The sequence below is a fragment of the Micromys minutus genome (genome assembly GCF_963924665.1).
Source record: "Micromys minutus genome assembly, chromosome: 19".
NCBI classification, from domain to species: domain Eukaryota; kingdom Metazoa; phylum Chordata; class Mammalia; order Rodentia; family Muridae; genus Micromys; species Micromys minutus.
Genome location: NC_137954.1, coordinates 41,134,186 through 41,144,989, shown reverse-complemented (window position 1 = coordinate 41,144,989; position 10,804 = coordinate 41,134,186). Strand labels below are relative to the sequence as shown.

The 10,804-nt window shown below is 51.7% G+C and overlaps 1 protein-coding gene across 1 annotated transcript; it reads right to left on the bottom strand.

The window, feature by feature from the left end:
- On the bottom strand, positions 1–9,241 carry AGXT (alanine--glyoxylate aminotransferase; the record flags this gene model as incomplete). Its single annotated transcript, XM_080933180.1, has 11 exons — positions 1–108; positions 488–616; positions 979–1,074; positions 2,794–2,863; positions 3,539–3,634; positions 4,408–4,492; positions 5,418–5,488; positions 6,594–6,694; positions 7,253–7,317; positions 8,726–8,918; positions 9,011–9,241. The coding sequence occupies 11 exons, from the start codon at positions 9,239–9,241 to the stop codon at positions 1–3; spliced, it is 1,245 nt and encodes a 414-aa protein (XP_080789306.1).
- Positions 9,242–10,804: the final 1,563 nt, after the last annotated feature.

The window sequence follows — 10,804 nt, the reverse complement described above, 5'->3', positions numbered from 1 at the left end:
TCACAACTTGTTCTTAGGACAACGTTGCAGGGCCTCCCTTAGGGCCTCGGCCACACGGTCTGCATTCTCCGTGGTGGCATTGTAGCCCAGGAGGCCGATCCGAAGCACCTGAGAGGGACGGAACAGGCAGGCGTCAGCTTCTGTCTGCAGCTTTCTTGTGGTAGGAACTGCTTAGGGTAGGGTATGGGATCAGCCTCCATCTGGTCTGCTGAAGGGAAGCAGCCTCATGCACGCCTCACGGTGGCCAGAGCCAGCACTCCCCACTGTACCCAAAGCACAGAGGTCAGGGATGTGGCCAGGGAGGGTCACTCAGCACTCAGAGTGGACATGGTAAAGCTGATATATAACCTCCCTACTGTGAGAGGGCTGATATTCTACTCTAGTGATCATGCTGTCTGGACCCTGCAGTGACTCATGTGTGCATCAGGACTGACTCATGTCTAGTGCCCCTGGTTACAAAGCCTTGGCTTTCCAGAAGCCTCCTCACCTTCTCCTCAGAGGGTCCGAGACCACCGGAGATTTCAATGTTGAAGTGGTCCAGCACATAGCTGACAAGGTCCCTCCAGTTGTAGCCGGCGGGTACAGTCACAGTGGTGATTGTGGGTAGCCGGATTTCCTGCAAGAAGTACCAGGCTTAGCCATATGGTCGGAAGACTTTCATACCCTCCAGGGACACTCATATCCTCTATGATGCTTGACCTCTGTGATGCTCAGGCTGCTTGACCTGTGCTGGGTTTTAGAGTCTAGAGAAAGGGCCAGAGGAAAACAGTTTGCCAGTCAGCTTTTGGCTACCATGGAATGCCTATGGCAGGAATAGGAGTCATTTGGAGATTGCCAAGGGCCTAAAGAAGCTGCCTCTCCCCCTCCCCCCTTCAGGAACATGGTACTTGGTCTCACCAATAGATTATAACCTCACTCTCCCCATTGGACAAGTGCCTGGATCAGGCAACCAACACACGCCTCCCACGGGCTCCTCACCGGGTCCTTCACAAAAAACTTTAAGCCCAACTCCTGCAGGCGTTCGTGCAGATGTGCTGTGGCCTTCCTGTGACACCGCCAGGAATTCTCCAGGCCCTATAGAGAAAGTGACCATGACCATGACAGCAGGCAGGTGCTAACCCCTCCACTGCCTAGATATACTGGGCAACTTCTTCTGGAACCCTAGGCTCTGAGGAGACGAGAGTCTATACTGGGCCAGCTGAGAAAAGAGGATATTTTCTGGGTCTGGGAGGGAGAGAAATGGGTCCTAGCTTCCTATGGGATCCCAGTGGGCCCTGGGAAGACAGGCAGGACACAATTCAAAGGGTAGGTTGTCACTTAAGAAAGATGGGACTGCTGGCCACGTGAGTTTGGTGTGATTAGAGTCACGTCCCATTCATTCTGACCCTGGGACCAAGGAAATGTGCTACATGACCTGGAGAACAGTCCTTTCTTCTCTGCCCCCCATAATCACTCCTGTGTCATTTATGCCCATCATTAACTGCTTTCGACTGGCCATTAAATCTCACCATCTTCTTAGCACACTGAGTTCATCTCTTTCCCAATACTCTTCCTTCTCCCATTTTAGGTTCTCAGTATGTAGCTCAGGCTAGCCACAAACTCTTGATCCTGCATCAACATCCTGAGTGCTGGGATTACAGGTAGGTGTCATTATGTTTGGTTGCCCATGACTTCTTACTCTTTCTGGCCTCTGTGGCTAGCAATGGCCTGCGAGGGACATCAGGACTCAGAGGAAGGTGGCCAGGCTTTGGTTACTTTTTTTTCCTGTCCTGTGACCTATGTAACCAACTGGGCCTGTAGCCACACTTCTTCATTTCGCACCAGCCATAACCACTGACCCAGTTGGCCTGGAACCTGCACATGCCTGCGGAGTGCCAACCCCTTCTCTGTGAGAACGGCAGTGGCCAGCTGTGTCCCAAGGGCTTGTGTGGAAACTGTCTTGGCTAGCAATACAGGAGCCACAGGTGGTGTTAGCATCCTTCTGTCAGTGACGTTTATAATGAAACCCAAGGTAGCTGAGCGTGGTGGTACATGCTTTTAATTCCAGAACATAGGAGGTAGATGCAGAATAATTGGAAATTCAAGGCTAGCCTGGAACTATGTTTGAGGCTAGCCTGGACTACTTGAGGCTTTAGCTGATTTTGTTTTTCTTCTTGCTCCGTCTGGCCCAGACTTGTTATAATGGAGTGACTATAATCCCTGACCTTGAACTTAGATTTCCCAGCTTTTAAAAACTATCAGCCAAGTAAATTTAACTATAGAGTATTCTGCCTGTGGCACAACAGACTAAGACAGCCCTTGATCTGCCAACTGCTTGGCTGTATGTGCTCCGTCCCTGACACCTCTCTTACCATACCTACCTCCCTCAGAGCCCCCACTCAACTCTAAGGAATCTCTCCCTTTTGACCTCTGCTGTGATCTGCTGGGTAACTGAAGGGTCAGACCAAAGTGTGCCTATGTCTGTCCTGGGTCCTGTCTTCCCAGTCTGCCCATAGCCTGGGCTCCAGCTTCCTCTTTGAGGAGGCTAGTCCTTCCCTGCCCCCCACCCCTTAGGAGGACCTCCATATTCCTAGCTACACCATAGCTTCTCCTATTCCAAAGTCTGGGTCTGTTAGCAAACAGATTCACTGCTGTCTTAGGAATCCTCATGTCTCCTTTCTCCAGAGCAATCTGAGGGAGTCATGGGAGAGGAAGCATCCAGCAGGTACCCAGTCTGAAGGGCACTCCGTCCTGAGGGGCTTTCTTCTCTTCCCCCTCCACTTCGTTTTTCTTTTTCCCATTAGGGTGACATACCTGCTCTGAAATGAGTGCCAGGCTCTCCCTCAGGCAATATAAGCTGATGACAGGCAAGGTGTGATGAATTCTGGGGAACAAAGAACAGCCCGGTTCAGTGTCACCATAGGGACTGGACCAGGAGCTGATTGTCCCACTCTGACAGTTCAGGCTCTGTGACAGGAGCCAACCATTCTCCATGGACATGTCCTGCTTTAGAGTCACAGTCAGGGATGCCAGGGAGGGAAGGCCCACCCAGGGTTCGGCAACATGTAGGGGAAACAAACGAGGAGGAGAAAAACATGGCTAATTGCCATCTTGCCACGGAAAGTCCATGTTCTTGTGAAGCCAGCACTGGATGCTTTCTCCCCAATAGTCTAGAAAGCATCATCTGATACCCTGTCTTGGGTTTTGTACAAGACCTCTCAGGATTATGACTGAGGTGGCCTATGGAACCTCTGGTTAAGCTTCCAAGAGAGGTAAACTGGGGTCTGGAATGGGAAGATAGAGTCATGATCTATCTGAAGGAGGATAAGGACTATGGAAATGTTAGTGGGGGTATTTATTAGGCCTGAACCTCTGGGCCAAGTGACAAGTGAAGCCTGAAGGTAACAGCTCACTAGCACGAGATCCTCAATTCGAGCATGGGAATTCAAAGGCACAGAGGTCTGGAATGCTGAACTTGACATTCATGGTTGATAAGAGGCTGGGTGCAGGGTGGGCGGTCACCCCACCACCCTCATCCCTGGGTCTGCCTGATACTCACACTCTGGTCTTGCCCTCACAGCCCCACAACTTGGCCAAGTATGTGATGTCTGTGTAGAAGGAGAATGGCTTTGTCTTCCGGGAGTAGACCTTGTGTCTGGACAAGAGAAGCCAGTATGAGTACCTGCCTTTGGCTTTTGGGCTCTCCTTTGTTACAGATATGGAGCGCAGAGGCAGGTAGCCTATTGTGGAACTTATGTTAATGGGCCCTTGTGAGTCCAGGAGAGACATGAATTCCTCAGACTGCCCAACCCTCGGAGGTCCGCATGACTGTGACTGTCCCATGGCTACCTAGAGCCAGTACCCACCACACTTGTCTCTTTATTTCCCCCTCTTCCAACCACAGGTCTGTCAGGCCTCCTTTATCAGAGAAAACTGCTTTTCCAGGTGGGGTTCTCCAACCCTTCACCCCACCCCAGATGACCTTCCTCCCTTCCTATACAGCCCTCAGCCCTGAGTTTTCCTATGACACTGCTGGTGTCTGACATGGCAGTCAGGAAGAATTCCTGCCCATGATGGTGCAACTAGAGTGAGGGAAGGGTCTGCCTGTCTCTGGCGACTCCAAGGCCAACTCCAGGAAGCTGAGCAGAGGTTGAAGGGTGGGAACTGGGCCCTGAGCATCCAGACACATTGGAACACCCTTTGGAGTTACCTCCAGAATGCTAGCCTCTGATCCTGCCCACAGCCCTTGGCAGGTGTCCTCCCTTTTACCCTGTGAAACATCTTTGGAGCATATCTTGGCTTTTAGGACATCTCAGCAGCGTGAGAGCAGGAAGAGGCTTAAACGTGGAGTCATTCTCTCCCTCCCTCTAAGGACCAGCCATGCCCCCACCAGAATCTATATCCCAAAGTGAGGTGTAGACCACTCACTTGGCCTTGTCGTTGAAGGAGATGAGGGAGATCCCTGGTGGGGCATTCAGGACCTTCTGAGAGCCAGAGTACAAGATGTCAATGCCTAGGGTGGGGTGGAAAAGGAGGTGTCTGAGATCCCTCAGAAGGGTTAAACAAATGGGTGTGTTTGCCCAGTCTGTTCCATGCTCTGCGACTGGTGGACTAAGATTTCACTGATACGTGGAGACCAGGAGGGGTACAGGAGAAACCTGGCTTCAGATGTCAGCCCTGTTTTGTTCTACTTATGACTTCAGGCTGGAGCCTCTTAGCATGGCCTTTCTCATCTCTGTGAAGTCACGCATAGGCAGCACAGCATGGTGTCTGCGGGATGTCCCTAATGTCTGCAGCACTGGAGTCGCTGCATCTGATACACAAGTTCAGCCCTTGCTCATCCTGCCTGCTCCCGCTGCAGCTGGAGAGCCTCTTAACCCCCCAGAGCAGTAGCTGCTGCCTGCTGCACCCCCACACCCTGTCTCATGGTCTGGCAGAAATTCAGTCTGCTGTCCCAGGGATACGGTATGTGAGTGATATATCCCCAAGGAATTATGCATTGTAGAATTGGTCCTTTGTGAGGTATGGGAGGGTTGGGACCTCTAAGAGGCAGGGCCTATCGGGATGTTATTGGGTCGCTGACAATCCGCAAGAATTGACCCTGCCTAGTTCTCAGAAAAGGGCTGTTAGGAAAGAGCATTCCTTTCCCATCCTGGTCTCTGGCATCTCACCCTGTGATTCCTTCCTCTAGCTTTACTCCCACTGTGCTGCTATCCTCCTTGAGAGGATGCAGCCAGGACCCTGCCATGCTGTTTGGACTTTCTGGCTAGCAAACTGCAAGCTACATAACCTCTTTTGCCAGGGCCTGTGGAGGCAGGATCACAAACCCAGTTATGGGCCGGTGGCGGGACTGCAAGAACTGTCATACTAAGTCTTCTGTGGCCTCAGAATTTACCAGTGAGAGACCTGGAATATGGGGACCTAAGGCATGCTCTTACCTTGTTGGTCCATGTGGATAGGGACTCCGCCCAGGGATGCCACCGCGTCCACCAGGAGTAGGCACTGGTACCTGGAGGAATCAAGGGTATGGAGGCAGCACAGTGAAGCAGGAGGGATCACAGGAGTTCAGATTTCAGTGTGAACTGGGTGTCTGGTGGGGAGTGGGGTGGGGGAAGGGTTTGAACATCTTTGGAAGGGCAGCCCGGTAGGCAGGGAAGCAGGGAAGGGTCCCTTTCAATTCTTATGTTGGGTTCCCTTACTGAAGCAGCTCCTTGAAGCCAGAAGCACTATAGCAGCGCTGGGCAGGTACTGGGGCCCGGGTGGGCGGGTCATGACCCAAATGGCTCTGCTGCTGGGCCTCTAAGAGATAAATGAGGGTCAGCCTAGGCAACCAGGGTTCTGAGTGCCAAGAGCTAGTATGGGTCCCAGCAACCTGGCCGCGCAAAGGTCTGGGCTTCCCTCTTCCTTCTACCAATAGGGACACACTTGGCCACCTGCCACACACACACAGCCTTTAGAGGCCAGAGTCCAGTTGAAGCAGCAGCGAGTTTGTTCATCCCCTTCTACCCAGGTTTTTTCATAGAAGCATGTAAGCACAGTGCTAGGCAAGGCTCGGACCGAGCTAATTAGGCTTCAAGCATGAACAGGACTCCATGTGGGGCTCTTTCAGTGGAAGACAGGTGTGTAGGGGCCCAATCCCTGACAGCCATGGTGGTCCTGCCACGGTCACCCCTCTGTGGCCCTGGCAAGGTCCTCTTCTGGCCTGTGGTCAGCTTTACAGACAGCGCTGCTGTCTTACAGAGGGGCTACCATGTCCTGAAACAGTTCTCCTGTGTGGGGTTAAGGAAGAAGTGCAGGCAAGGGGCAGCTTTGGGGCCAGGGAACTCTGGATGAGTGGGAGCAGAATTTGAGATCTACAGGGTGGCTAGCACAAGCCTTTGCCAGCTATGGGATACCCATGGTCAGTACCACTGTAGTGGAATCTGGCTTCAGGGTACTTGGTCCTATCCCAGCCTCTGGGTCCTCATCAAATCAAATGATATGACACATACTCGGCCTGGAGCAAACCTACCTACCATGTGGCAGTGGCACTTGGGACACCTTGTCACTGGCAACCCTGCAGCTCTCTGACAGCATCGTCCAGCCTGGGTACTGCCATGCCAGGCCAGCCTTACCTGTGGCAGAGCTCCCCGAAACCATCCAGGGGCTGCATCACACCAGTGGATGACTCCCCATGGGTCAGGAACAGTAGCACTGGTTTGTGCTGAGCCAAGCCCTGAATGACAGAGATGACAGCTGTAAACAGGACTGATGGAGACATCTCCATGGCGCAGCCAGCTCCTTACCGAGGGACATCAGTTTGTAGGGGCAGGGCCAGGATCATACACATATACCTAGTTCCCTCCATAATTGAATAGGCCATCCTAGAAATAGGCACATGACGTGCCCCATCTGTCTTCTGTCAGAGCACACGGATGGAAGGAACTGAGGGGAAGGCACAGCTCAGAAGGAAGAGTGGCCAGCATCCTGCCTGCCTTGCAGTCTAGAGATTGGGACTGACCTCAAGTCACACTTAGTGGCTGGCATCCTGGAGTTCAGAACAGATCATGCTTCCCTGACCTCACACAGCCTAAGGCCTCACTGGCTCTGCCTTAAGGACTGCATCCCAGACTCCCTTTTGTTTTCAGATAGAGGGAGGCTTCCTAACTGATCATGGGTACAGGAGTCCCTCCTATGGCCGGTCCGAGACATCAAGAAGTCAAGCCACCAAGTCAAGACATCAAGAAGTCAGAATGCCAGGCCAACCCCTCCAGCAGTGATTCTGTCTCATCACCTCCTCCACCTCCCGCAGTGTGTAATGTTCTCCGGGCTTCTTGATCATCTGGTGCACACGGGCCCCTGTGGACAGGGACAGAATGGGTCATGAGTTAGACATAACGTAGGGAGGGAATGGACTGAAGGAGCTGAAGGGGTTTGCAACCCCATTGGAAGAACAATATTAGCTAATGGGAACCACCTCCCACCCCCAGAGCTCCCAGGGACTAAACCACTAACCAAAGAGTACACACGGAGCGGCCCATGGCTCCAGCTACATGTGTACAGAGGATGGCCTTATCTGGCATCAGTGAGAGGGGAGGCCCTCAGTCCTGTGGAGGCTCGATGCTCCAGTGTAGGGGATGCTAGAGCAGTGAGGTGGGAGTGGGTGAGTGGGGTGAGGAGCAGCCTCACAGAGGCAAAGGCGTTGTGGAGGGGAAACCGAGAAGTGGGACAACATTTGAAATGTAAATAAATAAAATAACCAATAAAACACTTTAACACACACACACACACACACACACACAAAAGAAATAGCGTGGGGAACCCCATTCATGCTGGCGCCCACGTGGCTGTGGCTCATGCTCTGTGAGGCCTGCTTTTCCCACAGATACAGTACAGTCCTGGCCTCCAGGGCTTTGAGTCCAGAGCTTCGCAGCAGTGGGGGTGGGGGTATGTGTGTCCCTCCTCAGGCTGAGGAGGCTCTTGGTGGTCTTATCACACAAGTAGTATCCATGTGAGTTAGTTTTGAGCAGCACAGGTGGCATGGGAAGCCTACCTAACCCCAGTGCAGTTCACAGATGTCCCACACCACTTGATGGAAGGCTGGATAAAGGGTGAGAAGATGAAACAGGCCTGGACCTGTGTATCTAGGAACACTGGGGCCCAAGCACCTGTCCTGATTCTTGTCTCTGAGTCCCATGTCACATGAACCTGCTCACAACCAGAGTCCTAGCAGGGGACAACCTGAACCACCAAGTCTCGGCAAAGGACAGAGAAGAGAGGCTTTCCTAGGTAGTAGGGCCTGAATGACTGATACCCATCAACCATGTGGCCATGTGCTTGTGAACCATCCCAGAGTCTAGCAGAAGTCTGGCTGTACGCCTACCCTCTTCCATCTCAGACTACGGAGGAAGAACTGTCCCCACGTCCCCATTTTACAGATGACCAAGGCTCTAGGATTTGGGGACAGAATCAGCTTCTGAAATCCCAGTCTTCCTGAGGACCCCAGAGAGCTGCTGGGGTTGTATGCTGTAACACCTCTTCCATACATTCCAGAAAAGATCTTGTTCTAACTGGACAAGGCCAGTCTGCTAAGGCTGGGAGAATGCCTTGATGTCTGTCTGGAGGAGTTGGAGGCATTAGGGCCACAGAAAGGAGTGCCTAGTCTGATGGAACAGGCAGGCCAGGGCCTGATCTGGTGGAGACCCTCAGGATTCCCCCAGGAGGCCTCTGGAGGAATAACATGAGGTCTCAGACCACTCTCCCTTACCAATTCGCTCAGCAATCTCTGCTGCCCGCATTCCCCAGATGCCGTTGGTTCCAACTAGAAAGGAGTCCCCAGGCTCCAGGAGGTTGAACAGGGCGGTCTCCATGGCGCAGTGTCCTGAGCCACTGACAACCAGTGTGAGGGGGTTCCTGGTCTGAAACACATACTGGATGCCTTGCTTGATTTCATCCATGATCTAGACAGTAGACAGACAGATAAGATCCTCTCCTCTGCCTGCTACCAAGTGATCACCACCCCTAAACAGAGGATGCTGTCACCAAGGCTTACCTGAAACATCTCTTTTTGCATGTGGCCAATCATCCGCAGACTTCCAGCGGCCAGCACACGGGGAGCTAGGTTGGAGGGCCCTGGACCCAACAGGAGCCTCTTAGGAACTGATAAGGGCTTGCTCAGGGCCTCTGGAGGTGGCACCAGCAACTGGTGAGAGCCCATGGTCTGTATCCAACCTGCTGCTTTGGAGCCCAGCGTCACACTGGCCTTGGCCAACATCCGGAACATTTCCCAGCTAGCTCTGCGCTGAACTCAGAGGCAAGGCCTGGTTGGTGAGTCCCTGCTGCTCCGGCCCTTTTTATTGTCAATCTAACCCTGATCAATGTTTGTCCTTCTGCCAGGGTGGACAGGACAGTGGAGGTGTGAACCTTTCACAGGGGGAGGGGAGCCTCTGGTGTCCCATCAAAGAACAGCAGTGTGAAGAACATCACGCCCCTCTCCTAGGTCTCCTCACAGCCCAGTCAGGGGTCTGAAAGTTTCAAGAGCCAGAGAGCAAATGCCTGAGGCTTGTAGGCCACCCACCCACCTGAGCACGCGGTTCCATAGCAGCCAGGGTGGGTGTGGCCGTGTTCCAACCCAGGTTCATTCATTTGGTGCTGCCTGTATTGTGCACGGCGAGGAACGGCTCGCTGCAGCATGGGCTTGCTCTCAGGGGCCTGAAGAGAACTGACCGTGTCTCCCCAGCAACCCATCACCAATAGTTCCTCACTTGGGTGGGATTCATGGGCTCCTACTCCATTCATGTTGTTGGCTAGCTAGGAAGAAAAAAGAACACATGAAGTCCGGGGTGGAAAAGTGGAACGAGGATAGCAGAGAAATTGGAGAGGTGAGAGAGAAGTGGGTTTGATCAAAGTACGTTGCACACATGTATGAGATTCCCAAGTAATAAAAAATAGAGTCATGCCTGAAGTCAGAAAAATCAGTACATAAATCTAAAAAGATTTGAAAGACAAAATGTCATATTTTTATATGTCAATAGCTAAAAATGGTTACTTGCAAATATATCTTTATTCTGGTGGACAAGTCTATCCATGAAGTCTCAGCAGTTGGAGAGGAAGAGAAGAGAAAGCAGCTATTTGTAGAATATTTTAATGTTCTGACTGCAATGTTCTGTTTGTATTCTGCCTTCCAGTAAAGGAATATCTTTATCAAGAATATGTATGTTGTGTGCATACACATACATGTACATGTGTGCTTGTGTGTGTGTGTGTGTTTACACGTATGTGCATGCATGCCTGTGTGTGTGTGTTTTATTTACATAAAAAAACAGAATATGGGGCCCAATGGGGCCCAGAGACTGTATTTGCTGTTCCTGGTTTGGCTGATGGTCAGGTTCATTTCAGTAAATACATGCGTGTGTGGAGATTCCACTGCATTCTCCCCCTCACACTCATGCTCATACACAAGCCACACCCACAAAACTCACATTCACACACTTACACACAGAACTCATAAATTTTCACACTCTTACATATATGCCAAGTTACACACACTACTCTCACATGCAAGCTTTCTATAGTTACACAGCTCACACTAGCTTTTACACACACACCAATTGTTCTCACACTCACAGGCTCACTAACTACAGACAATTTGGGCATAAGGATTTCTCATGTCCCTCACTGTCAGAAGTCTCTTGAGTCAAGCTCACACTCAGAATTAACAATCTCTCTCTCTCTCTCTCTCTCTCTCTCTCTCTCTCTCTCTCTCTTTCTGTGTGTGTGTGTGTGTGTGTGTGTGTGTGTGTGTGTGTGTGTGTGCTGGGTCAACATTCAGGAAGAACAAATGAAA